The following is a 27901-nucleotide window of genomic DNA, read 5'->3' on the forward strand; positions in this document are numbered from 1 at the left end:
TTTTATTATTTTTATTTTATGTGTATGAGTGTATTGCCTGCATGTATGTGAGTGCACCTGTGTCATGCAATGCCGCAGAGGTCAGAGAGGGCTTCAGATTCCCCTGGAACTGGAGTTAAGGACGGTTCGGAGCCGCCATGTGGGTGCTGGAAATCGAACCCAGGCACTCCGCAAGAGCAGTCAATGCTCTTAATCGCTGAGCCATCTCTCCAGCCCCCTTATTTGCCTTTTAAAAAAAGTCTGTTATATAGTGTGAAATTTAACATTAAGGAGCTTTTGGCTTAGGTACAAATCCATTGAATAAAACACTAGAGCAGGTTTACACATAAATGTGAACAAATTACTCATTAAAAATTCTTCCTGGGCTGGAGACATGGCTCAGCAGTTAAGAACACTGTTCTTGCAGAAGACCCAGATTCAAATCCCAGCACCCGCATGGCAGCTAACAACTGTCTGTAACTCCAGTTCTAGGGGATCCGACAGCCTCTCCTGTCATCCACAAGCATTGCACGACATGGGTGTACTTACTTACATTCAGGCATAACACTCCTATACATAAAATAAAAATAATTAAAAAAAAAAATCTTCCTAATTGGGGCTAGAGAGGTGGATCAGCCATTAAGAGCGCATACTGTGCCGGGCATGGTGGCGCATGTCTTTAATCCCAACACTTGGGAGGCAGAGGCAGGTGATCTTTGTGAGTTCAAGGCCAGCCTGGTTTATATAGTGAGTTCCAGGCCAGCTGGGGCTACAGGGAGACCCTGTCTCAAAAAGACAAAAAAAAAAAGTGCATGTTGTTCTTGCAGAGGACCCAAGTTTGGTTCCCAGCACCCACATGGCAGTTCACAACTATCTGTAACTCCAGTTCCAGGGGATCTGATGCCCTCTTCTGGCCTCCATGAGTGCAGGCAAAACACTCATATACATAAGATAAAAATAAATAAATCTGAAAAATTCTTCCTAATGTTTGCTAAAGTCAAAAAGACATTTTTTATTTAAGATAACATCACTTAATTCAAATGTGAGAACTGTTTACAAGTGAGTGATAAAAGTTTTAAAATTATTTTATTTTATGTGTATGAGTGTATTGCCTGCATGTATTGTAAGTGTACCTGTGTTATGCAACGCCCACAGAAGTCAGAAGAGGGTGTCTGATCCCCTGGAACTGGAGTTACAGATGGTTGTTAGGCACCACATGGGTGCTGGGAACTGAACCCTGGTCCTCTGCAAGAGCAACTAGTGCTCTTAACCACTGAGCCATCGCTCTAGCCCTAGAAGTTAAAAAAATTTTTTTTTAATTTATCTTTGATAAATTAAAGTATGAGTACTTTGCCTACTTGGATATAAGTGCACCCATGTCATGCAATGTCTGAGGACACCAGAAGAGAGCATCAGGTCCTCTGGAAATGGAGTTAAGAGACAGTTATTAACTGCCATGTAAGTGTTGGGAACTGAAACCAGGTCCTCTGCAAACACAGCCAGTGCTCTTAACCACTGAGCCATCTCTCCAGCCCTAGTGATAAAACTTTAAAATCACTTTCTGCTCTTCTGAATGACTTTTCTCAATCTACAAAGCTAGCAACAATTGTACTCCACATATTTTTCTATACCTTGGTGTGGGACTGTCTCTAGCTTGAGAGCTGAGAAGGGAATGATGAAGAAAACAGCTCTCTGACTTTAAGGCCTCAGCTTTTGCATTTATTTAGAAAAAGTACAAAAGAATCAGGAATGACAGGCACAAGATTGCCTAATCAGTTCAGGGTGCTTTATCTACTATACTATGTTTTAAACACGTGTAAAATCAAGAACACCCCAAGTCTTACTACTTAAAGGCTGAGCCCTATAATTTTTATGAACGTAACCTTGAAGATTAGGTTTTAGGGTTTTTGTTATTTGTTTGTTTTGTTTTGTTTTCTTGAGACAGGGTCTACCTTTAGCCCCAGCTGGCCTGGAAACAATTATCAAATATTTTCCTTTCCAGTGATTATGCTAGAGAACACTTTTACTTGTGAGGATAAAGAATTAAAGCAGTGCAAATACTCCTCTTCCTTGTGATCCCTCAGCACTGGGAGCCAAGTAACTATTTGACAGCCTGGAAGTGGGGAGCCTACTTGTGAAAGCAAAGATTTCAGTTATTTCCAACAACAGATCCAAGAAGTAGTGCTACTACCATTTGAAGTATTTTATAACAGGCTCAAAATACTTTATAATTAATTTCCACAGCTATGCATAAATCCAGTAATAGGCATGAGGGCCATAAATCACTGTGTGTGACATTTTACCATAGAAGAATCTGAATGACAAATGAAAAGCTAACAAGATCATCAGGATAGGAACACTTTCAGGGCATCTTTTATTAGACGCTACCTTCTCCTAGGTTTATTTGCTGACCTTCCAAACTACAAAAAAGAAGTTACTTCTTGCTGAATGGAATTCTGTTCTTCATAGTAAGTTCCTATTTTCATTACCACTGAGCAAGTAGCCAAACCCCAAGTGATGCAGGTACAATGTTTGACTTGGCAGCTAATGTCTAACAGAAATTATGTACAGCGTGAATATAGCTCTGCTGGATAGACAGTCTGAGGAGAATGTGATCCACCTGTGCATCACTGCATCCATGACACACTGAAGATCCTACCTTCTCTGAGACAGCAGTGAAGGTCATGGCGTGGGTCATAAGTGACTCACCAAAGGCCAACCTCTCAGCTTTATTCATGTTCTTCAAGGAGACTCCAAACACTAACTCATGGTCATAGCTGTAAAAAGAGCAGCACAAAATAAAAAGGAGTGTAACCGTAGCACTGATTACATAAGGAGACTGAGGAAACTAAAGAGCACAAGGCACTTGCAGAATTCAGTCTCACAGTAAGATTCCGTTCCTTAGGTGTCATAAGAGTATGCAGGAAAATGTGAGAAGATTAAATATAAATTCTCGATAGTAAATATTGTCAAGATCAATAATTATAGCTATTTTGGCAAGAAAACTTAAAAAAAAAGAAAAGAAAAGAAAAAGCTTCAGTTTCTGAATCAATTTAAACCACTGATTGTGAAATTAATTTATTTATTTTTTTATAGACAGACAGGGTCTTATATAGTCTAGGCTGGTCTTGAACTCACTATGTAGCTGAGGCTGGACCCTTGATCCTCCTGCCTCCTCCTTCTAAGTGCTGTGATTACAGGCCTGAGCCATCAAACTTGGCTCTGAATGTGAAATTTAAATATATAATACCAGCCAGGTGTGGTGGCGCATGCCTTTAATCCCAGCACTCTGGAGGCAGAGGCAGGCGGATCTCTGTGAGTTCAAGGCCAGCCTGGTCTACATAGTGAGTTCCAGGACAGCTGGAGCTATAGGGAGACCCTGTCTCAAAAAGACCAAAAAATAAAATAAAATAAAATAAAATAATAAATATATAATACCAAAAATATTGGAGACTCAAATTTAAGACCAAAAAAATTCATTATTTCTCTTAGGAAATTACTTTTCTTTTGCTAAATATCAAAATATTTACTCAGTTTCCTACTAGTAACAATTACTTGTAAGTAAATCTAAAGATGATTTTGTTTAAACTTTTTTTCAATGCTGGAAACCGAACTCAAGGTCTCAGGCATGCTAGGCAAGTGCTCTACCTCCAAGTTACAGTACCTTATTTTTTTTTTTTTAAGATTTTTATTTACGCATACATGTGTGTGAGTGTGTGCTATGTGTGTGCAGGTACCCATGGAGGTTAGAAGGCATCAGACCCCCTGAAGCAGAAGTTACAGACAGTTATGAGTCACCAAACATGGGTACTGGGAACCAAACTTGGGTCCTCTATAAGAGCAGTACACACTCTTAACTGCTGATCCATCTCTCCAGCCCCTAAAATGATGTAGTTTAACAATTAAGGAATCTTGTCTGATTTCGCTTGAAAATGATCCTTCAATGTCATAAAAGACAAAGAGGAATAATCCAAGGTATATAAATTAGTCCAACTTGTCATAAAGACAACATATACAAGGCACCAAAATAAGAGAAACATTTTAAGAAGGATCAAATAAAAAGAGCTCTCGAAAATCTTTCATTACTTTTCCAAGTATACTGATCAGATTTACAGGTAGTCAATTATGTTTTTAAAGTTTTTGCCATGCAGAGAGGCTTTTCAGAAAAGCCAGTGATTTCTGCTGAAGTATGATCTTGATTTCCTGAGTTATAGCACTTCAAATTCTGTGGGATGCAAAAAGAGAGACCTACCCTGAGGTCAACCTTATCTTTGGACGAACCTCAGCAGAGGCATTTTGAACCAAGAGTGCACTCCAACAGAAAAAACCCACAAATGACTTTCTATTTTAAATTTCTTGCACTTACACGTTCATGTCACTGAGGCCCAGCTTGCCATTGAAGTGTTTTCCAACATCACAGCCAAACCACACAGCCTAGAAATAGAAGAAAATCAACATAAACCAAAGAAATAAAACAAAAAAGCTATTTTAACCCCAATGTGGGAGACATAAAAATGATAATACCAACCTCTCCATCTTTGATAGAGGCAGCAACCATCTTTTTCAAGAAGTCAATGGGCTGGTTGTTATACAGTGTTTTTCTCCCTCCAACCATATTGCTCAAGTAGTCTACTGTGTACAATTTATTGTACTTGTGCTGGGGCCGTGGGTCATTCACAAAACAAATCTTTTGAGATCAAGAACATGTGCATTAGAATATAAGACCAAGAAGGCCAAGCAAGCCACAAGCCTCCCCTCTACATCCCTTATGCTTACAAGCTCATCACCACTACTACAAGAATAAGTAGTATAGCCACAATATAAAAATTTTAAAAAGTGACAAAAAACATGTAAGAGGGTACTGTATATTCTACTTAGCATAAGGAACACATTTGAGAACAGTATTTACCTGTCTTCCCTAATGATAAAAATTACCCCAAAATTAACTCCCCCAAAAAGTATAAAATTAGTATGGATGGCCCATCAATATAAGGTCCTTGCCCTCAAATTTTAAGAAAGCCTCAATACCTAGCATTGCAATTTGCTTGGTGGAGAATCAAAAAGCTAATCAAGGAAGGAGGCAGATGTGGCAGACATGAAGGGAACAGCAAACACTAGGATTCTTCCTTTAATAAGATAGTTCCCCAAAAGTGGTATGAAAGTGCTCACAATCCATGACCAACATCCAGCTTTGATGTTCTTTGTTCTTGAGAATGATTCTGGCTCCACATTGCAGAAAAGGGAGCAGGGTGACATGGGAATTAAACTGTTGGCCTATAGTCAGAGAGTCTCTGAAGAGAATCTCTGAGAAAAGGTGACCCTGGCAGGACTAATTTGATTAGATGCATACAGACCTTTAGAGAAAGGTTAAAAAAAAAAAAATGTTTCTATAGCATCTAATTTGACGATCATGCACCTCAACTCAAGAATCTTATACCCTCTTTTGTAGTCAACAATCAGCTCAAAGGAAATAGCCAGCTACCTGTGCCAGCCACTAACCTTATCTTCCATATTGAAGAGTGGCTTCACATGCTCCCTGTAAAACTGCAAGGGTGTTATGGGGCCAATCTTGTGATAATTTTTATCTTTGTCTCGATACTCCCAAGTGAATGTCTCTGGTGGATTACCCAAACAGATGCAAACCACTCGGAATATCTAGGAGAAAGGAGGAAGAGATGAGTAACTGCTAAGGGAGGAATTATTTTTTATGTCTTCATTTTCCACAAATTTGAAAAATGTTAAAAATTGTGGCTATATTCAAGCTCAGAAATGTCGAAAGAAATCCAATACTGCACCAAAACACTGAAAGTACCAGGCATCAACATCTGAGTTCTTTTTAAAAAATATTTATTATTTTTATTTTATGTGTATGAGTATATTGCCTGCATGTATGTAAGCACACCCGTGTTGGAGGTCAGAAGAAGGTGTCAGATTCCCTGGAACTGGACTTATGGATGGTTGTTAGCTGCCATGTGGGTGCTGGGAATTGAATCCAGTCCTCTGCAAGAGCAGTCTTAACTGCAGAGCCATCTCTTCAGCCCCACCATGTGAATACTCTGAACAACGCAATTTTGAAATGTTAGTATTTAATACTTAGTACATGTCCTAGAAATTAAATTTCCTTAGCTAAGAAACCTTCCCACAATTGCTATCCAACAAAATCTAAGTTGCTGCTCTGCTAACGATCTTTTAAGTAGCGAATAAAGCATTATTTTATGGTCCTCTCCCACTCTCATTCCCTTTCCTCCCCCTTTTCTTTTTTTTTGTGTGTGTGGGGGGCAGTGCTGGAGATTGAACCAGGGCTCTATGCAAACTAGGCAAGTGTTCCATCCATGCTGAGCAATATTGCTAGTCCCCAAGTAGCATTTTCTACTGAAATAACATTTTTAAGTTAGCATTAATACAATCTATTATATGTTATACTAATTTCATTTTATAGAATGAAAAAACAGATATAGCAAAATACCCTGCATAATGTCAGAATATGTAAAATATTTCATTTTCTATCTATTTCCTTGTTTTTTAAAGACTATCATTTGTATCTTCTTTCTACACCATATATATATAAATCATTATCCTGATCCAGCCTCATCTCTTCTTGCCTTCATTATTTGTACAATGTATTTGTATACTCTTTATATTCAAGAGAAATTAATCTTATGCCCATTTGTGCTAGACATTCTATACTTCTTAGGGCACTTAATTATCATAGTACTCTCAAGGTAATTTATTCCCAGATTTCTTTTTTTCAGAAGAGATTATGACTTAAAGAAATTAAGTAATCTTCAAATTAGAGCTGGTAACTGTGAGATCACGATCTGAACTGAGATCATAGGCTATTAAAAAGCATGACTGCTTCTTGGCTGCAAGCTTTAGGAAAGGGAACATTTACAGAAGGCCTCCTGTGTTGTACTATAATCTCTGAATACTAGAGCTCTTTCTCCTCACAAGAAAGATGACAGATGTTATTGTCATTTTAAAGATAAGAACCAAAACTCAGGAAACAAACAGCTTGCATGAAGTCCCAAAGCCAGTAAATGGCAGAATTGGAATTGAACTCAGACTTAAGTTTCCAAAAAACACTATAAATTTACCAGGTAGTTTTCCAGGTTTCATATAATTTATTTCCTATAACACATTACAAACTTTTAAAGAAATAGGCCTGTAAATTGTCCTCTGACTCTCCATGCTTGGGTGCGCTGTACGCACACATACACACAAAAAAAGCTAAAATAAAAATCAAACAGAAAAAAAGAGTAAGGAGCAAATCATGGCAATTCTGAGGTCCCTACAGCACCTCAGAACAGTGCTGAGCACATAACCTAGATATACTGGCAAATCTGATTCATTCTCATCACCTCAGGATAAGAAATTTTTGAAGCATCACTTACTTTGAGTCATTTCCCTACTGAAGATCCAATAATGCTTGCCTAATACCTCCCACTACAAATCCAAACTCCACCACCTATTTTTTTCTTACTTTTTTGTTCGGTATGATCAGTAAAATGGAAAGTACAACTCATTTCATTGTTTTGAACACATATATGCACCAAAGTAACCACCCAGAACAGTAGACAGAGCACATAAAAAAGGGGATTCCCTGGTTCCTTTACAATAAATAGCTCACATAACTTCTCCAAGGTAACTATTATTTGACTTCTATAGCCATGGTTCAGTTTTGCCAACTCTTTTGTTGTTGTTGTTAATTTTTTTTTGATTTTTTATTTTTATGTGTATGAGTGTTTTGCTTGTTTGTATATAACGTCACCCATGTGTGAAGTGCCTGTGGAAGCTAGAAGAAGGCACTGAATCCCCTGGAACTGGAATTACAGACAGTTGTTAACTGCCATATGGGTGCTGGGAATCAACCTGTGCTTTCTCCAAAAGCAGCAGGTGCTCTTAAAATCTGGGCCATCTATTCAGGCCCAGCTTTGCCTACTCTTAAACGTCACATAAATGGAGTCACAAAGCACACTGTCTTTTGCGTTTGGCTTCCTTTGGTCAACATGTCTGAGATTCACTCATGTTTCTGTGAGTATAAGCAATTTTTTCTTTACTGCTATGATTCTATCTTTACAGAAGGAGGTTAACTTACAAAAAGAGGTTATGCTTGCCTTCCATTTTGTTTTGTTCTGTTTTCCAAAAGAGAAGCTTCCTGTATTAGGATTTACTCTATGTTTTATGAACTTGAACAGCTGGTCCTTAAACCACCATCTTTTAATATTGTGCCATTCTTAAGTTGGTGTCTAGCTCAGCAGAGGCAGAAAGGCATATAAAGCCACTGTAATTGAGTAGTTTCCAGGAATCCAGGCTCTGTAATCTGAAACCCAGTATGCTAATGAGGCATCCTACCCGCTATTCTGTGATAGGACCTTAAGTCTGCTATGCTAATAGGATGCTAAGTACTTGCTGTACTGTGATAGGACACTAAACCTGTTATGCTAATAAGGTATCCTACTTGCTGTGCTGTGATTGGACCACTATCCCTATATAAGCTTGTGCCTTCCTGCACTAAACCAGACCTGTGTCACTGAACCTGGTCTCCTGTGTCTGAATGCAGCTCTGCTGACAGGGTCTCCTCACCAGCCCTGGGGTCCGGGACTGGGCATAAGCAACGACGACAGGAGGCAGCACAGGACAAGCAAAAGAGCTGCCTCAGCACCAGGCAAGCAGAAGAGTGGCCACAGCCCAGGGTGAGTGGAGGAGCAGCCTCGATGCCCGTGAGAATAAAGGAGCGGCACCCACGAGAATGGAGGAGTGGCCACCAGTGGTGGTGACTGCATACCCCCATCTCAGGGGTAGAAAGAACATTAAGAAAATGAAGTGAATTTCTGGTTACTTTTCAACATATTTTAAAGATAAATAGGAATGTTTCTCATTATAAGTTGCATTGTACTTTACTATGCATTTTGATTCACTATCTGAATACCTGAAGTAAAAGGTATTAAGTTATTCCCTCTGCCCAAAGTTGCATTTGAGGTAGAGTGCTTGCCTAGTGTGCACAAGGCCCTGGAGTTTGAGCAACATCACTAAAGAAAAAAAAGCATCAGGGGGCTGAAGAGATGACTCAGCGGTTAAGAAAACTGGTTGTTCTTGCAGAAGACCCAAATTGGAATCCCAGCACCCACATGCCAGTTCCAGGGGATCCAACAGCCTCTTTTGTCCTCCGCCGGCATTGTACAACACAGGTGCACTTACCTACATGCAGGCAATACACTCATACACATAAAATAAAAATAATAAAATAAAAAGCATCAGAAGAACTCTGGAGTTGGTGAGGTGGATCGGCAGGCAAGGGTAAGAGGACCTGTGTTCAATCTCTAGAACTCAGGTGAAAATGCAAGGAGAAAGCCAACTCCCCAAAGGTGTCCTCTGACCTCTACATGTACACCATGGTACAGGTGCACCCCCATACGTCATGCCCACACTAATAAAGTGTAAAAAACTTCCTTTAAAAAAAGGACTCTACAGCTGGGCATGGTAGCGCACGCCTGTAGTCCCAGCACTTGGGAGGCAGAGGCAGAGGCAGGTGGATCTCTGTTGAGTTCAAGGCCACCCTGGTCTACATAATAAGTTCCAGGACAGCTGGAGCTACAGGGAGACCCTGCTTCAAAAAGACAAAAAAAAAAAAAAAAAAAAAAAGAGACCTGCATTTCTGTTATCCAAGTGAATTCTGTAGTTAAGTCCTTTGCAAGGTAATACTTATCCCCTGTTGCACATACTTCATAAATCTGACTTTTTAAATCAAATATATTTAAACTATATATGATGATAAGGGTGACATTTTTTCTTAGATTCTACAAAATTTCTGTAATTTAAGATATATAGTTTTAGGCCGGGTGTGGTGGTGCATGCCTTTAATCCCACCACTTGGGAGGCGGAGACAAGCAGATCTCTGGGAGTTCAAGACCAGCCTGGTTTACATAGTGAGTTCTAAGACAGCTGGGGCTACAAGGAGACACTTTCTCAAAAAGACCAAAAAAAAAAAAAATATGTAGTTTTGTTTTATACCATTTGTTTATGATAACTACAAATGTCCGAAGTCATTTATGTTTGTCAGGTGTAACAACCTGGAAGGAGTATGTGGCTCTAGTCAAATAACAATAGTTATGAGCTATAATTTTAGGAAATTCTCCAAAGTATAATCTCTAAGTTTCATGAAGCTGTATTTCTTACTCAGGCAGCCTCTGTTTTGAAACGCTACTTTCAGAGGTACAAACCTGGCTTAAGTTAACTCTGAATAGCCAAGTCTGTTCTCTGGTGGACACAGCAGGAGCGTCCGCTGATTCTCACAAAATACACCTGGCATCAGGACAAAGACACAGGCTAGAATGCCTGTATTCCTCAGAATATAATTACGTATTAACACCTACAGTTAAAGCTTTGGGGAAAATGCAAGTGTGACTCTGATTTAAATTGCACTCTCCATCCCAGGACTTCTTTCCTTTTCTCCATACAACTTACGGTATATTATACTATACGGTAATTACAATTTTTACGTATTTTATTTGTCTCTGCCTCCCAGAAAGTAAATTACACAAAGGTAGGACTCTAACCTGAGTTCTTTACTGCTAAAACCCCAATGCTTAGAACAGTGCTAGGTGCATGTGCTAAAGAAATATTTACTAGGCTAGAGAGATGGCTCAGCAGTTAAGAGCACTGGCTGCTCTTGCAGAGGACCTGGGTTTAGTTCTCAGCACCCACATGGCAGCTATCAACCATTTGTAACTCCTCTTCTGTCCTCTGTGGGCATTGCATGACACGGGTGCACTTATATACATGTAGGCATAATACTCATGCACATAAAATAAAAATAAATCAAAAATATTTTAAAAAGAGAAATATTTACTGTACATGACTTATAATTGTGATTTCAGACCAAACAAGTGTCTGAATCAACCTGATAAAGAAGGGGTGGGTTTAGGAATATTGGCTTTCCAAATGCTGGAAAGCTAAAGGCAGAGAGTAATGGCACAGAGATACTTGGAGCTGACTCTACTTTCCCAACTCCTCACCCAATAATTATGTGGTCTTGAGTTTTAATTTTTTTTTCCCCCTAAACAAGTCAATGCTTTCAATTATTCCTTTCAGTATAGGCTCTTTGACATGCTAAGATACTTCTCTTTTTGGAGGAAGGCAGTCAAGAGGATCCACACTGACATCTGTATCTGCACCTCCCTCTTGGTCCATCTGACTTTTAATTCTTGAAAAATTTAACTGCTAATTAAACTGGGAATCTAACTACTCTTATTATGCATATGTTTAATCTATGTGTACCAAACTACAACCCATCAGAAAGGCTGACGTTATGTGTAAGAACAATCTAATTCCCATTTCTAGTTAAATACATCTCCTATAGAAGGCAGAGTATAAATTTCAAATCTAATTTTGTAAAGGAATCCTATTTTAATTGGCTTCTAAAATTTTTTTCCCTTAGCAGAGGGATTTATTTTAAATGATTTGCTGAAGTCTAACATGGTGAATAACACAGTCAGCATAAGGAAAAGAAAAAGGACAAAAGGACACAAAAAGTATGGGCTATGGCACATCAGGAAAGAATATCCGGCACTCAATTTAAAGACAAATGAATGGGATCCAGCCAACTATCGTGCCCATGGCCAAATTTGTAAGACAGGGATGTCAGACAAGTGAGAGGAGGAAGGATGTAGCAGTCAGAAAAACTCAGAAGGGCAAGAACTGTAAAAATGTAAAGCTAGCTCTACACAGACACAGAACAGGCAGAGGGTTAGATTGGAAGGAGAGGGTAGTTTAAAGAAAACCAAGCTACTTATAAGGGGGCAAACTGGTAAGGCTGAAGAGTTCAGTGGTTGGAACTACTGTAGAGGTGGCAGAATCTTAGGCTCTTCACTTCTAATGGCAATAATGATTGCTGAAATAATGTCTAATGTTATAAAGTACAAAGCCACAATGCTTTTGTTTTGAGATATGGTCTCACTATTTATTCCAAACTGGCTCAAACCTGTGTTCCTCCTGCCTTTACTTCCCAAGTGCAGAGATTACAGGTATGTGCCACTGTGCCCAACTTGCTACAATGCTCTTAAGAAATCATTTACCTAAACTGCTTTCTTTTACTGTTGGAGTAACTAGGTTCAAAGGTAAAATGAACTAGAGATCATAAGCTAGCCATCTTCATAAGGGAAATGAACTTTGAAGGCAGTTCAGCATTCAGTGCTACAAGCAATGAGAAGTAAAGGACCTTTGTGACTAGATGTGCAGAGAAAGGAGACAGAGGGAAAGACAGCTCTCTACTGCTTTCTAGTGGAGAATGGAAGGACAGGATTTGTTTAAACCAAAACAACTCCCTGAGAAAGCAGAGGCATGAAATATATTTTCAGACAGAAAAAGACATGTAAAGGTATACCAGATATATGCTGTCCCGTAATGTTAAGGGGCAGTGATCTTGAGATTGTTTCTAGAGTAGTATCTGAATTAAAGAACTAGAAATGCAGACTCTCCCATCCTACTCCAAACCTACTCAATCAATCTGTACCTTAACAATGATTTACATGCACTTTAAAAGTTTGCAAACAGTACATTAGCTCATACTCATCTTTCTCTCCCTCCTCTAATATTACTTCTCTCCTTCACATTCCTTCCCTGACAGACTGGGTCCTTACTACTACTTTAATTGACAAAAAGTCTTCTCTCATATCTACAATCCTTCCTCAAGATACCATGACATCACCAATATATTCCCCTTCCCTTGTCTTCCACATACAACTCTTGTCCACTATAATCTTATCTATGTGGTTGTAATTAACTTCCCATTTGGTTTCCCTACTTCTTTCACTGTTTTACAATCAACTCTCAAAACACCCAAGGTAAAGGTCTCTCCCCACCACCCCGCCCCTCTGTCTCCCTTCTCTCCTCCCCAACTCTCATGTTTGAAACAAGGTCTTATTATGTAGTCATACTTGTGGCTCAAACTTGTGATTCTCCTGCCTCAGCCTCCCTAGTGGTGGGATTACAGACAGATATGTGTCACTATGCCTGGCTTCAGAGTAAAGCCTTTTAAAACAGAAACTTAGCTTAAAGCCCCCTAAGGGCTACCTCACTTGAGTTAAGTGCAAGCTCCATACCTGGTCCCATATTAACCCAGTTCCCATTTCCTCTACAAGATCTGTTCACATCACTCCCATTCTCATTTTTCAAGGTCAGCCATAGTACCTTCTTTCTGTACCTCAAAAATGCCAGCTTTTTTTCACCTTAGGGCTTTCTCCTGTTGACCCCTGCCTGGTATACTTGTTATTCTTAGCTCAGCTCAGATTTGGCTTCAGGAAGACCTATCCAAACAGGTACAGGGTATGAATATACTTTATGGAAATGGTCAGCCTTACCCCAAATAAGAAAAATATACAATGTACTATAGTGAGATAACATTATTTACCTATTAGATTGGCCTAAATCTAATTTTCATTCATAATAGGAATGTTCATTAATATAATCTCCAGGAAATTTAGCATTACATATGAAAGTATAAATGTGTATTTTCATCTCTTCCTCTTCCTCCTCCTCCTCCTCCTCCACCTTTTCTCTAGTGCTAGGGACGGCACTAAATACTTTGAGCATTCTAGGCAAACACGACATCATTGAGATATATCCTCAACTCGATATTGTTTTTAAGAGCTGAACACCATTGCCATAGAATTTCCTCAGCCATTCAAAATGGCTTCTTGTCCTTTTTTCATGGCCCTGACAAATGTTGGCTTTGGTCTTTGTTTTAGAATTTGTTTTTAACAGACTGGGTTTTAGTAGAGAATACATTACTCATTCTAGGGGAATCTGGAGGTTTAAAAAATGAATATGTCAAGAACACCAGTAATAGAGGTGGCTACACATTTCCAAAACAGACCTGCTTGTCTATCACCTCCACAAACCACCTACACTTCTCTCAGAAAGAATGCCTTTGGCATAAACACATTCCATTCAAAGCTATCTCAGCTTCATGTTGTTTATTGAAGTCATCATTTTGACTTGCCCACAAGGCTAGACAAATCATAGGTACTAATCTGTGGCTTTACGTGAAGCCAGACTCCTTATTACCAAAGAGTCAGGTTCAGTAATGACGAGTCATTTGGAGGATTATAAAAATTTTAAAACCTACCACACAAAATTCTGTACTGAACGGGTGAGATAGAATCATTAAGTAATACACTCATACATGTAAAATAAAAATAATAAATTTTTTTTAAAAATTTAAAAAAAAAGAATCATTAAGTAAACAATTCTATAAAACACCCCTATTCAAGATTTGGTAAACTAGTCTCAGGATTTTAAGATAGGGGCAGGAGAAGGAAACAAAACGCAAAACTACACCACTCCAATTCTTTATCAGTCATTTACTGTCCTCTGCCAATCCTATGGTTAGGGCATAAATCTTTTTTAATTTTTAAAATTTAGTTTTTTTTTTAATGTGTTATGCCTGCATGTATGTAAGTGCACTCATGTCGTACAATGCCTGTGGGAGGACAGAAGAAGGCATGGATCCCCTAGAACTGGAGTTATGGATGGTTATCAGCTGCCATGTGGATGCTAGGATTTAAAGCCAGGTCTTCTGCAATAACACCCAGTGCTCGTAACCACTGAGCCATCTCTCCAGCCCCAGAGCATAAATCTTAAGACATAATGGTTAATCTAAAGGTCATTAAAGCAAGCAAACATCACAGGCCAATAGGACACTTATGAGCTATAAGAAATATTATCTGGACCTTTTCCATAACCATAACAATTTGTACAGTCTTTTTTTCCTTTTTTTTTTTTTTTGAGACGGAGGTCTCATTATGTAACTCTGGCCTCAAACTCACAGAGATTCACCTGGCTCCGCCTCCCAAGTATTGGGATTAAAAGCATACACTAGCGTGCCCAATGCTGAAAAATCTTTCTTAAAATTTTTTTATTACATTCATTTATTTACTTACTTCTCTATTTGTGTGTGCATGTGTATATATATGAGCGTGTTTGTGCCACAGTGCATGTGTGGAGGTCAGAGGACAACTTGCAGAAATCCATCCTCTCCTACCATGTGGTTCCTGAGGATTAAACTCAGGTTAATCATGCTTAGAGGCAAATGCCTTTAACTGACGAGCCACTGGCTGATCTTCTTGTGCATAATTTTCATCTCTGTTACATCCCTATCACCTTAATCTAATCATAAGTCAAAGCAAATTGTTAGGAGGGATGGGCTCAACAAGAGATATCATTTTATTCAGGAAGTGAAGACAACTAAAGGTTACAGAACGTTTACTACATACAAGGCACTAATGCCTTGTATTCTTGCATGTAATTCCTTATTTGATCTCCAAAAACACCCAACAAGGAAAGTATTTTAAAATTTTTAAAAAATGTATGTGTAGCCGGGCGTGGTGGCGCACACCTTTAATCCCAGCACTCACGAGGCAGAGTCAGGCAGATCTCTGTAAGTTCAAGGCCAGCCTGGTCTCTATAGTGAGCTCCAGGACAGCTGGGGCTACAGGGAGACCTTGTCTCAAAAAAGACAAAAAAAAACAGTGGCTGGGCATGATGGCGCACGCCTTTAGTCCCAGCACTTGGGAGGCAGAGGCAGGTGGATCTCTGTGAGTTCAAGGCCAGCCTGGTCTACATAGTGAGCTCCAGGACAGCTGGGGCTACAGGGAAACCCTGTCTCAAAAAAACCAAAAAAAAAAAAAAAAAGTATGTGTATGAGTGTTCTGCCTGCATGTATGTGCACCACATGCATGTAGTGCCCACAGAGGCTAGAAGAGGGCATTAGATGCCCGGAACTGAACCGGGTCCTCTGCAAGTGTAGTGAGTGCTCTTAACCACTGAGTCATCTTTCCAGCCCCCAAGGAAAGTATCTCAAATCCCAAACTGAGTCTTAAGTGAGCTATCCTAAATCACAGGATATTAGGTAATAAAGTCAGAATTTAAATCCATGGTGTATCTAACTCCACAGTCTGTTTTTCCCCCGCTACTGTTTTTCAACAGAAACATTTAAGACAGTTAAATATAATTTAAATGCACTAATCAAATAAAACCTGTGCATTCATCTATTCAAACATCTTAAAGACAGCTACAGTGTCAAACATTGGATATGGGGGTTGTAGAGATAGCTGAGTAGTTAAGAGCACTGGCTGCTCTTGCAGAGGACCTGGGTTCAATTCCCAGCACCTACATGGTGGCTAACAACCATCTGTAACTCTAGTTCCAGGGAATCTGAAACCCTCTTCTGATCTCTTCAGGCATTGCATGAAAGGGGTACACTTATATACATGCATGTAATACACTCATACACATAAAACAAAACAAAAAACAAAAATCATTGGATATGTAACACTTAAACAAATCAAAGGATCAAGGAACTTGTTCCATGTCACTTAGCTGGTTAGGAAAAGACGAGACTTCAATACAACTCCATAGACACTCTTTTTGTTTGTTCATTTTGTTTGTTTGTTTTGGTATTTTTGAGACAGGGTCTCTCTGTAGCCCCAGCTGGCCTGGAACTAGCTCTGTAGACCAGGCTGGCCTCAAACTCAGAGATCTGTCTGCCTCTGCCTCCCAAGTGCTGGGATTAAAGGTGTGCACCACCACGCCTAGCTGCTATACTCTTAACTATGTGCCACTGCCTCCCTTAAAACTGAAAGGAAAACATAAGAAAAGCATTAATGTTTTCTATTGAAGCAAACAAAAACTAGGCCACTCCACTGCCTTAAAAGAACTTCTTACTAATGGACCCACTAGCTGAAAAAGTAACACTTATTCCCTTCATTTCTCAGAGCAACTTCACAGTTTTATGTAATATTAGTTCTGGATATAGATACTATTAATAAAGATTTTTATCTGCCTTGATAATAAATACTATTACCATCAAATATCTATCTGGCAACTTTTAAGTTTTTCAAAATGTCTTCATTCACACAATTTTTTTTTAAATTTTTATTTTATGTGTATGAGTGTATTGACTGCATGTATGTGAGAGCATCCGTACCATGCAATGCCTTGGAGGTCAGAAGAGGGCTTCAGATTCCCCTGGAACTGGAGTTAAGGATGGTTCGTAGCTGCCATGTGGGTGCTGGGAATTGAACCTGGGTCCTCTGCAAGAGGAGTCACTGCTCTTAACTGCTGAGCCATCTCTCCAGCCCCCATGTACACTATTTTTAACAAATACAACCATCAATAGCTCCTTATCTTAATTCTTACTGTTTAAAATTAAAAGCTCTACCATCTATCCAAAATTCCTTATACCCCATGCAACTATATATACTATATATATTTCCTTTGCCTAGGATGGTATTCCCTGCTAGCCATATGGTGCATTCCTACTGCTAGTACAAATATCTTCCCTATGTGACCTGAATTAGTCATTTCCCCTCCCATGACTACCAAGTCCTTTCTTACATATCTAGCACAGGATTTATTATTATTATTTATCATACTTTCTTTTTTTCCAAAAGACTAAACTCTGAGAGCTGCAAATACAGCTCAGTGGTACAGCAAGCGTAACACCCTGGGTTCCATTTCCAGTACTGGGGTATTAGGGTGGGGATGACATATAAAACTAAATTATGGTGGCTCATACCTTTAATCCCAGCACTTGAGAGGCAGAGGCAGGCAGAGCTTTGTGAGTCTGAGGCCAGCCTGGTCTACACAGTGAGTTCCAGGCCAGCTGGGGCTTCTGAGAGACCCATCTCAAAAAACCAACAAAACAAAACAAAATTATTTCAGAGGAGAAACTGGCTTTCTCATTACAATTTCCTCAATGTCAGTCTCACAGAAAATATTTATAAAATGCATGAAGGAATGAATTTTATATTGAGCCGAAAGTAGAACACCTAAGTAAAAGTCCTATATAATATGCCAACAATCTTAAACCTCATACTTTTTACCTTTAAAATAAGTAGTTTTTGTTGTGGTTATACTTTATTTTATTTTATGAGACAGGGTCTCATGTTAGCCCAGGTTACAGAGCCAATGCTGACCTTGAACTCTTCACCTTCCTCCCTTCACTTCCTAAGTGAAATAAATAGCTTTCATTCAATTAAATATTCATTGCAATGACTACATTTTGTAATTAATTTAGGAGGATATTCTGAGAGCTTTTTAGAAGAGATATAAACAATTCAAATAATTATTATTACCTCCTCCATCATGGCATCCTGTGTAGCTGAGATTTCTCCTTTGGTTGCTCCACTGTATACCAGGTTCCTTAGTCGTATACAGAATTCTCTCATCTATGATAGAAATTTATTCAGCACTCCAATAGTTACCCAAACTGTTAATAAATCTAACAGATCGATGCTAGCTACACTTTGAAGTACAACACAGCCAAGACCCAGGGCAAAGTTTAAAAAAACAAGTATGATTTCCTCCAGTCTACTTAAACAGACAGTGAAAAATACTTTCAATTAGGAGACAAGACATGGATTATTCCCAAAGAATATTGGTTAGAACCATTCTGGCTCTGCAACTAACAAGCCCCTCTGCATGTCTATAGAGAGAACATCTGGTTCCACAATGCCTGTTACCCTTACAGAAAGCAGAAGGCAAGATCATTACAGCGCTAATCACTCTCAGATTTTTATTTTGAACTTTATTAGTTGTCTACTTCCTTCTCTGCTAATCACTACGACCAATGACTACACCAACCCCCAATATCATTTTTGTTTCTTTCAGTTAGAGAGATGCCCAATACGAAGGAGATTCTGAAATTTAAGTAGAGTGTTAAAAAAAAAGTCTTGTTCTTGCTCAAAACGGAATCCAAAGCTAGTATTGATGATCTTTTAGCCTTTAGATAAGAATTCTCAGAGTTTCCTAGATAGAAAACAACTTACTTCTAATATTGAGGAAACATGTCTACATTTATTTTAAAATGCAATCTTTTCCCCAGGGCATCTAATTTCAGCCACAAAGATAAGGACGGCAGATTTTGGCAACTCCCAGTTCTCAAAAAAAGGTATCTGGCTAGCAGAACACCCTTATAGGGCTTATAGCCATCCTTGGGAATATGAGTTAATGTGGAGGAGAGAAATGATTCATTAAAGTAGCTTAAGCCATAAAAAACAGTTCAGTGACTGCATCAAATCTTCAGTGGGTGGCTAAACCACACTGATGTGGTCTGGGCAAGTCTAAGAACTCAGCATACTTTTAAAGAAAGTATTACAAATAGCTTTTGGTTTTACTAGTTCATAAAGCAGTCTCATCCCACCTCTGTTAGAAGTAAGACGCTCAAAACCCAGTATGTGTGCAGCCCAGATTAACTGAACACAGGACTTTTCTTCCTTGGGTACTCATAAAAAAACATAAACATCAACAGAAACAAAAGACAGCATTTTATTTATTTATTTATTATTTATTTATTTATTTATTTATTTGTCTTTTTGAAGCAGGGTCTCCCTGTAGCCTCAGCTCTCCTGGAACTAAGGAAAAAATACTAATCTTAATTATTTAAAGTTAACATAGTTACACTGTTTTTGATAGACCTTGACATCAGTAGTTATCTTGTCTCTTTCTTTAAAGGCTTTGGTAAGTACACTAAACCCAATCCCCCCTGCTCATATCCGGTACCTTGTGATTCAGAATGTCATTCATTCTTCTGCTTGCCTCTGTCGTATGAGATTCAGGGAAGCACTTCTTAGGAACAACACCATATTTTTCTAAAAGACAACAAATTTTAGTGTTCAATAAGGCAAAACTATATACTCTAATATTAGAAATCCTGCAGAAATTATTGACTTTAAAATAGGTGTGGTGGTCCATGACTGTAGCCCTAGCACTTGGGAGGCAGAGGCAGGTGGATCTCTCTGAGTTCAAGGCCAGCCTGGTCTACATAGTGAGTTCCAGGCCAGGTGAAGCTACAAGGAGACCCTGTTTCTAAAAAGACCAAAAAACAAACAAACAAATAGGCTGTATTCTATAGATTTGACTCAGAAAATGTTATGCTTTATATTAATAAACAAGGGATTGGTTTTTGTTTCCGTTTTGGCAGAGGGTTGGTTGTTTTGTGACAGGGTCTCTTTCAGCCTGGCTTCAAACTCCCTATGAGGCCAAAGATAACCTTGAATTTCTGATCCTCCTGTCTCTACCTCCAGAGTGTTGGGATTACAGACATGTATCACTGTATCTGGTTTATGCAGTGCTATGGATCAAACACAGGATTTACACATTCAAGGCAAGCTTCTAACTGAGTTGCATTCCCAGCCCTTAAACAGGTTTGTTTTGTTTTTTGCAATTCTGGGGATTGAACCTGGGGCCTCAGGCATGCTGAGCAATACCAATGACCTATATTCCCAGCCCCTTAAACAGATTTTGTGTTTGTTTGCTTATTTTTTGAGATAGGGTCTCCCTGTAGTCCCAGCTAGTCTAGAACTATGTAGACCAGGCTGGCCTTGCTCTCGCAGAGATTCATTCGCCTCTGCCTCCTGAATGCTGATATTAAAGGTGTGCACCACCACACCTGGCTCACCTTAAACATATTTTTAATGTGCATATTTATCTATCTTGAAATTAGTTCTATTATTTTTATCTATCATACTTAATACATAAAGTACTCAGCATATGAGTTCTCCCCAAAAGAAAATGTTTTGGATAGGGCATTTTCCAATAGTTTTTGTTTAGATTATTTTATTTTTTAATTCTTTTTGGTTTTTTTATCCAGGGCTATGTACATGCTAGGCAAGCACTCTATCACTGGCCTATATAATACCCCATACCAAACAGCTGAAGTTTTAATGTGTCTCTTGACTCCTCAGCAGACAAAAGATAAGCTTTTTGATGCAAAGTTACTCCCAATTACTTCTACCTTTTCTTGTCCAATCCAGCCTTCACAGTACCTATCTCTTTATCACTCATTTAAGAAAAGACCTTCAAAAATAAAAATTCAAACTAAAGGTTCTTAGAAATAACTATACGGCCTTCTTGGAAGCCAGTTCTACTCTGCACATAACCAACAAAAGAATGGCCTATTCCTAACTACAGAGGCTTGCTCCATCATGCTGTTTCAGTTCTAGAGAAAAGCCCTTACCCACAATATTGACAAGCATATCCCATTGTCCTCCATCATTTGTAGGGTTCATAAGCAAATACTGCACCAGCCTCCCATCTTCAGGCTCCTTTTTCTGGGCTGTGTCCACAAAAGCATTCAAGAAGAAATAACAGCGTTCGACCTAGAGTAAGAGAAGATAAATAAAATTAAAAGCAAAGGGAGCCAATAACTTATTGGTATAATCAGTAGAATGGGGGGGAGGGGGTATTAGAATTACCATGAATCTAATATAGTAAGTTTTTATTTGTTTGGGTTTTTTGTTTTTTAGAGATGAGGTCTTACTATGTTGTCCTGACTGGCCTGGAACTTACTATGTAGACCAGGTTAGCCTCAAACTCACGAGATCCATTTGCCTCTGCCTCCTGAGTGTTGGGGTTAAAGCATGCACCACCATGCCCAACATATACTAGGTTTCTTATAACTAAAGTTAGTAATTAAATACCGGTATTTGGCCTCAAAAGAATATCTGTTTCTTCTTATACCTGTGTACATATTCTAACATACTGCATATATGTATACTATATATACATTCTAATACTGAAATAAAACCTGATAGAGTCTTTAATCAGTGAACATCTAATGGACAGTCATACATATTTAAAGATTTTTAAATAAAATAAAATTACTGTTTTTCATATACAAGTGCTACCAAAAGAAGGAACTAGGCCCTTAAAAGACCAAATAACCTAAATAAAGATGCTTGAAAGGGAAATTGTTGAAAAAAAAAATTTTAAATTTTAAATGGAGAAATAGCAAGTGGTCAGTCAGCAGACTTATTTCATTGCGGAAAGTAGCCATGTATCAACCAAACCATAGTTCTGGGGTTTGGGGTTATAGCTTAGTGTTAAGAGCCCTTGTCAGCATCATGTCAGAAGCCTTGGGTTTAATCCTCACCACCACAAAAGGAAAAAATAAGCAAAAGCAGTTCCGCCTTTAGAAAGAATAGACTTGATTCTTTGGGAATCAGAATGGTGTCATATATATAACAAGACTGTAAATAAAAATCCAAGAAATATAAAGGCTGTCCCTACCTAGGTTGCAACTGAAGCAAAAAGAATCATGCAAGGTCAGGCCCATACCTTGTCCCAGAAAAAGAGGTAAGACTGACTAAACTCAAATTCTTCAATATTAAATTTTTTCATGAATGGAAGTCTCATAACATTCAAACAAGAAAAAATCCAGCAGCGTCCTAAAATGAGAAAGCAAAATAAGAAATTATGAATGCTCACATAAATCACATTGCTCCAACTACATTTCTCAACACTGAACTCATCGTAAGATTTGGACAATTAAGACTAAATCATAAATAACAGAAATAGTAAATCAATCAATTTGTTTCTTTTTGAGATAGGGTCTCATGTAGCCCAGGTTAGCCTGGAGTGCTCTATTTGTAGCCAAGGATGACTCTGAACTTCTGATCGCTCTGCTTCACCTCTGAAGTGTTAAGATAACAGGTATGTGCCACCACACTCAGTTTTATGTGGTGCTGAGAAATTGAACCCAGGAATTTGTGCATTTTAGGCAAGTACTCTACCAAATGAGCTATGTCCTGAGTCAAGAACAGAAATACTAAAATCAAAGCAAAACAAAGGACATATAGTGATTACTATATGGTATATACATGTAGAAGTTTAATATTTTTAAAACACACACAAAAAAACTTTTTAGGGCATAATGGCTCATATCTGTAATTCTAATACTAGGGAGGCTGAGTCAAGAAGATTGACGTAAGTTCAAGGTCAGCCTGAGCAACACAGCGACTTCTAGGCTAGCCTAGAAAACACAGTAGAAAATGAACAAGATCATGAGTAGATAATTTAATGGCCCAAAATGATACAAATGGCAATGAAACATTTTTTTTAAGTTCATTGTAAGACACATGTTAAGTGGGAAAACATCTTTTTTCTTTTTAATCGATAATGCCCAGTATTGGCAAGGACTTGAAGAAATAAACATCACAGTTCTGAATAGAGAGTTAAGTAGGTACAAAACACCTGAAATCACTTTGGCTATTCCTAACAAAAAATTTAATGGAATAAACAGGATAGCCTTCCAATGAGTGGGTATCCTTAACATATTCTCCCAATGATTTCTTTTTAAAGGAGGTATTTGGCTAACTGGGTCATTTAACATTTAAATGCACATGGTAAGTTTGGGAAGAATGAAGCAGTTCTTGAGAATCACTTCAGCCCAAGAGTTTAAGTATAATTTTAAAATTGAGGCATAAATAGTAAACTATCTGCCTGTTAAAATAATATTAACATAATAATTACTAAAAACACTGTTTTTCAGCCAGGCATGGTGGCACACACCTTTAATCCCAGCACTTGGGAAGCAGAGGCAGGCAGACCTTTGTGAGTTCAAGGCCAGCCTGGTCTACATAGCAAGCTCCAGGCCAGCTGGTGCCACAGGAAAACCCTGTCTCAAAAAGACAACAACAACAACAAGACCAACCAAACAAAAAAACCACAGTTTTTCTAGGACAGAAATGGAAATGTAGCTTAGTTGATAGAATGCTTGACTAGCATGCAAGAAACCCTAGGTTCAAGCCCCAACAATGCATAACTGGACCTGGTGGTCAATGTCCGTAATCCCAACTCTTGGGAGGTGGAGGCAGAGGATCAGAAGTTCTAGATCATCCTCAGCTACACAGAAGCATTATTTTTTTCTACTCCTCCACTTGTTTTCACGGCTTCACACTCTACATGCACCCTGCTATCAGTGCCTCTGCCATCATTACATCCACATTTTCAACCAGAACACATCATCTTTCTTCCATTTCGTATGTTTCTGTCATAGCAATGTTCTAAGGCCATTTTACACCAAGTGCTAAGAATGCAGTCCTATTTTCGTTTACCTGTAAGCACATAATCAGAACTTCCACAATTCACCACTTTCTATACCAATTTAAGTGATTTTTTTTTAAGGTCTATTTCCAACATTCTGACTTCCAGCATTTCTATGTGAGATCATATCTTTAGAATGCTCAAAGTTTTTGTCTCAAAAGCAGATGGAATCAAATCTCGGTAAGCATTCTAAACTAGCATGGACTAGGATAACTTCAGAATGTCTTTACCAAAATATACTCTACTTCACAATACACTTAGTGTGTTTATCTTGAAATTCCAAGGCCTTAAAGTGTTATAGGGTAACACTCTTTTGAAGGAAAATTCAAAGGGAAAACTTTGACATATTTGGATATGTTTTTACAGATATGAAACTATGTCTACAACATATGAGTAAGTGAAAAAGGTAGGCGTATAAAAGGTAGATGTCAAAATGTGTAAGGAATGAACTCATATTTAAAACATTCATACACAGAATAAGAACCTGATAGATAGATAGAAAAACTATTCTTTCACTGGGATTTTGCAAATCTTCTATTTTGAATAAGAATAATTTTGTAACAAAGAAAAAAAAATTAAATACTGCTTCTGAAAGTCAGCACTGCCTTAGTGTAGCTCATCTTTATTTTAGGGTCATCTGTACACCACTTCTCTCCTGTATAGTATTTCTACGATTCTGCTACTTCCGGAACTATTAAGATGAAAACTTCATGAGAACAAACATTGTTCATGTACTATTTGTATTTTTGGTAAATTAAAGCACTGCAACATGTAAAACCTGACCTGTTCCAGATGAACATTTCTAAGCTTTACCCTATGAAATCATGGCAATCAAAACATGTAAGACTACTGTGACATACTAACTAGATTATTTGTACCCCGACAGACCACAGCATCTCAAGCACTTCTGAATTCAGGGCCTTGTGCATGCTAGACAAGCACCAAGCTACATTCCCAGTCCACCCCAAGCACTTTCTACTACATCAAAACACCAAAACAGACATGATTTTTTTCCTTTAAAATAAAAAAAAAAAAATGCATTTTACTAAGGTATAATTTATATACATCAAAATATTTCCCATGTTAAATGTATCCTTTATGAGTTTGAACTGCTCTAAGTAAGAAGCAATGTGCTTTCTGTCAACATACATAGACTGGGTGTAGTTTCTAAATAAAGAAAAGGTCTTTTTAGTTCAATTTTGACACGAGAAGATTTGCTTACTTGGATCCTGGATGATCCATTTCTCCCTGTAGATGTTTTTTCTAATAGTGGTAACTAGACAGCAGATTGCAAATCAAGCCTTTTTTTTTTTTTTTTTTTGGTCTTTTTGAGACAGGGTCTCCCTGTAGCCCCAGCTGGTGCGGAACTCATTATGTAGACCAAGCTGGCCTGGAACTCACAGAGATCCACCTGCCTCTGCCTCCAGAGTGCTGGGATTAAAAGCAAGTGCCACTATATCCAGCACAAAACAAGAATTCTTAACCAGCAAGTCATGAGAGCTTATAGTTACTACAAACTAGCCTATTGGTGGGAACTAAGCCTATGAGCACAGTAACTCCAGTTGCAACCCAGGAGCTTATTTAAAAATAACATTTGATGACACTTTGTTGTAATCACATTAGGGTTTTTTGTTTGTTTGTTTGTTTTTGTTTTTTCTGTTTCATACATTTACCTTTTAGGGCAATTCTGGCAAATCCTCTGGGGAATGGACATCTTTGAATGGTCTATTTGTGACCAAGGGCATAGACCAAATCTGCCTACTGTAGCTCATTTTTACTTCAGCTTTATCTGTATGCCACTTCTCCCCTATACACTATTTTTTTTTCTGCTACTTCTAGATGAACTGTTAAGATGAAAACTACAAGGAACAAACTATGCATAACCAAAATCCAGTAACATCAAGACAACTGGTGACTTGCAGATCAATGACCATCATCAATTTGTCACTTTCTTGCTCAAACAAAATCCTAACAAGCCACAGAACACCAAAACAACCACACAGGTAATGTTCTTAGGCCTGCCTTACTGGTGCCCATTGTCTGGTTTACTATTAATTCTTCTGGTTTGTTACAAAGCTTTGTTCTCCCAAGGCCATTTTTAGAACAACAAAATAAGGCACGAGCCAAGAAAGTCAAGTGAAGTATGCAATAAGTTGAAGACCTCACCGGAGCTCTTCTGGTTGGTGACTGGCTTGCCTTCCTGAGGTACAACGTGCTGGAACACATGCTGGGCACCCTGCACCGTGGCCCTCTTCAGACAGATGTCCAGCAGGTCGTGGGTGGTCCCGACATTCTGGGCAAGTACGAACTGGGGGTCGGAGTTTAGTTTGTGAATAAGAGCAGTTACCTTCTCGGAATTCAGTCCTGTGGAAAGATCAAACGCGATTAGAACAGCAAACCCAGAGGGTGTCGAGGGGCGGCTGGGAAGCAGGTCCGTAGAGCCTGGACTTTGCAGGAGCATCCCGTGAGAGCCGCCCGGGAAGCCTTTCCCCGGCGTCCTCCTCCACGCTCCTGTCCCCCTCCCTCCCGGTCGCTTAGGCCCGCGGGCAGCGCTGCATCCCCGCCATCGCCCCAGGTCCCGGCCCGGGCCTTCCACGCCGCCCGGCCTCCCGGAGCCCCGGAGACGACCCCGGCCGGCACTCGCGGGAAGAGCGGCGCCTCACCCGCGTTGATCATGGCGCCCACGCTGCCTTCGCAGGGTAACGTTAGTTTTCGGGGTCCTCCGGTGAGCGCCGGGGTGACACTGAAGCCCGCTGCCTAGGTGGCTGGACCTGGCTCTCGCACCCGGAGCGCCGGAAAAAGGAAACCGGCTCAATGGTGGCCGAGAGAAACGGGGTCCGCGGAGGGACAAAACTCCCCCCCTCGCGTTGCTGAGTCAGCGCCGTCGGGGCAGGCCCCGCCCGAGGGAGGGCCGACGGGGGTGGCCTCGCTGACGCGGAGTGGTCCGCACCTCCGACCCGGCGCCACGCGGCCGTGGCCACCCCCACTCCCAGCCGTGAGGTTTGGGCGCTAGCGTGGCCCACCCCCGCAGCGGCACCCTCGGCCATCTGCGACCCTCGTCCGGACCACCGGGGAGCGCTTTCCTGTCACTCTTCAGTCACTCGCAGAGGAGCGAGGCTGCAGGCTTCCATGCTCCGCTCACATCCCCCCCCCCCCCCCCCCGTCCTAGCCCTGGGCAACTGAGCCCCCCAAAAGTCTTTTGAGAAGAAGCCAGAAGGGGTCTGCAGGCGGTGAAAAGGAGCTGAGAGGCCCAAAATTATGCACAGGGCTGAAGAAGGGTTAACAGCTCTCAAGAAACCCACCCAGAGGCTTTTCCTGTAGGTACTTAGCTGACCAATCTGTTCATTTTTCAGTTGCAGCTTGTTGCTTGGATTCTAGTTGAGAACCAAGTTCTTTCATTTGGAAGGATTTTGGAACTAGTCTTTCCCACCTACCCAGAAGCTACTACAACGGTTCTACAAATACACATCTGCTCATTTCAAGAGAACCACACATTTCACAAAGCCCTAAGTGGCTCCTACTGAGCACAGCTTGGGCTAAGGGGAAATGACTGCGGTCAGTTTTGCGCATCAATACCGTTTGCCAATATCCACAAAACTCGTAAATGACACCCCCCCTCAAAATACCCCATCAGCAGTTTTCCAGGATTGGGGAAGAGGGGAGCCCACTGGAGATAAAAACAAGTACTCCTACACCCTGAAACCCTCTATTCAAAACAAGTTTTTAGTGGAACACAGAACCTAAGTCTTAAATTGATGATCATTGGTAGTTCTGAGGATTCTGATATCTGGGAAAGAAAAAAAAAAAAAAAAGACACCAATCTGTCATTTGAGAATTCAGTCTCTATGCTCCTGAGAGACTTGGGCTAAGACTGGCAATGTGACATAGCAACCATCTCCAAGGGAGCCCATCCACCCTCCTATTCTGAGATTCTTCCAGGATCTGAAAAAAAGAATCAGGCTAAAATTTAGGCTGAAGAAGCCACTGGTCCTTTTACAAAACGATGTTCAAGAGTCCTGCCCAAGTCAAATCATAAAAC

At 39.6% G+C, this 27901-nt stretch overlaps 1 protein-coding gene across 1 annotated transcript in view; it reads right to left on the reverse strand.

Annotated features, from left to right (window-relative positions):
* Blmh (bleomycin hydrolase) overlaps positions 1 to 26759 on the reverse strand; it is a 47699-nt gene extending 20940 nt beyond the window's left edge. The window contains exons 1-10 of the mRNA XM_008828735.2: positions 26526 to 26759; positions 26029 to 26226; positions 22096 to 22205; positions 20996 to 21137; positions 19540 to 19628; positions 18114 to 18206; positions 5479 to 5634; positions 4508 to 4666; positions 4346 to 4413; positions 2639 to 2756 (exon numbers count right to left, since the gene is read on the reverse strand). Coding sequence (XP_008826957.1) covers positions 2639 to 2756; positions 4346 to 4413; positions 4508 to 4666; positions 5479 to 5634; positions 18114 to 18206; positions 19540 to 19628; positions 20996 to 21137; positions 22096 to 22205; positions 26029 to 26226; positions 26526 to 26538 — 1146 coding nt within the window. The 5' untranslated portion in view covers positions 26539 to 26759. The remainder of the gene's footprint in view (positions 1 to 2638; positions 2757 to 4345; positions 4414 to 4507; positions 4667 to 5478; positions 5635 to 18113; positions 18207 to 19539; positions 19629 to 20995; positions 21138 to 22095; positions 22206 to 26028; positions 26227 to 26525) is intronic.
* Between the last annotated feature and the right edge of the window lie 1142 nt (positions 26760 to 27901).

Source organism: Nannospalax galili, unplaced genomic scaffold (assembly GCF_000622305.1).
Source record: "Nannospalax galili isolate Female #2095 unplaced genomic scaffold, S.galili_v1.0 scaffold212, whole genome shotgun sequence".
NCBI classification, from domain to species: domain Eukaryota; kingdom Metazoa; phylum Chordata; class Mammalia; order Rodentia; family Spalacidae; genus Nannospalax; species Nannospalax galili.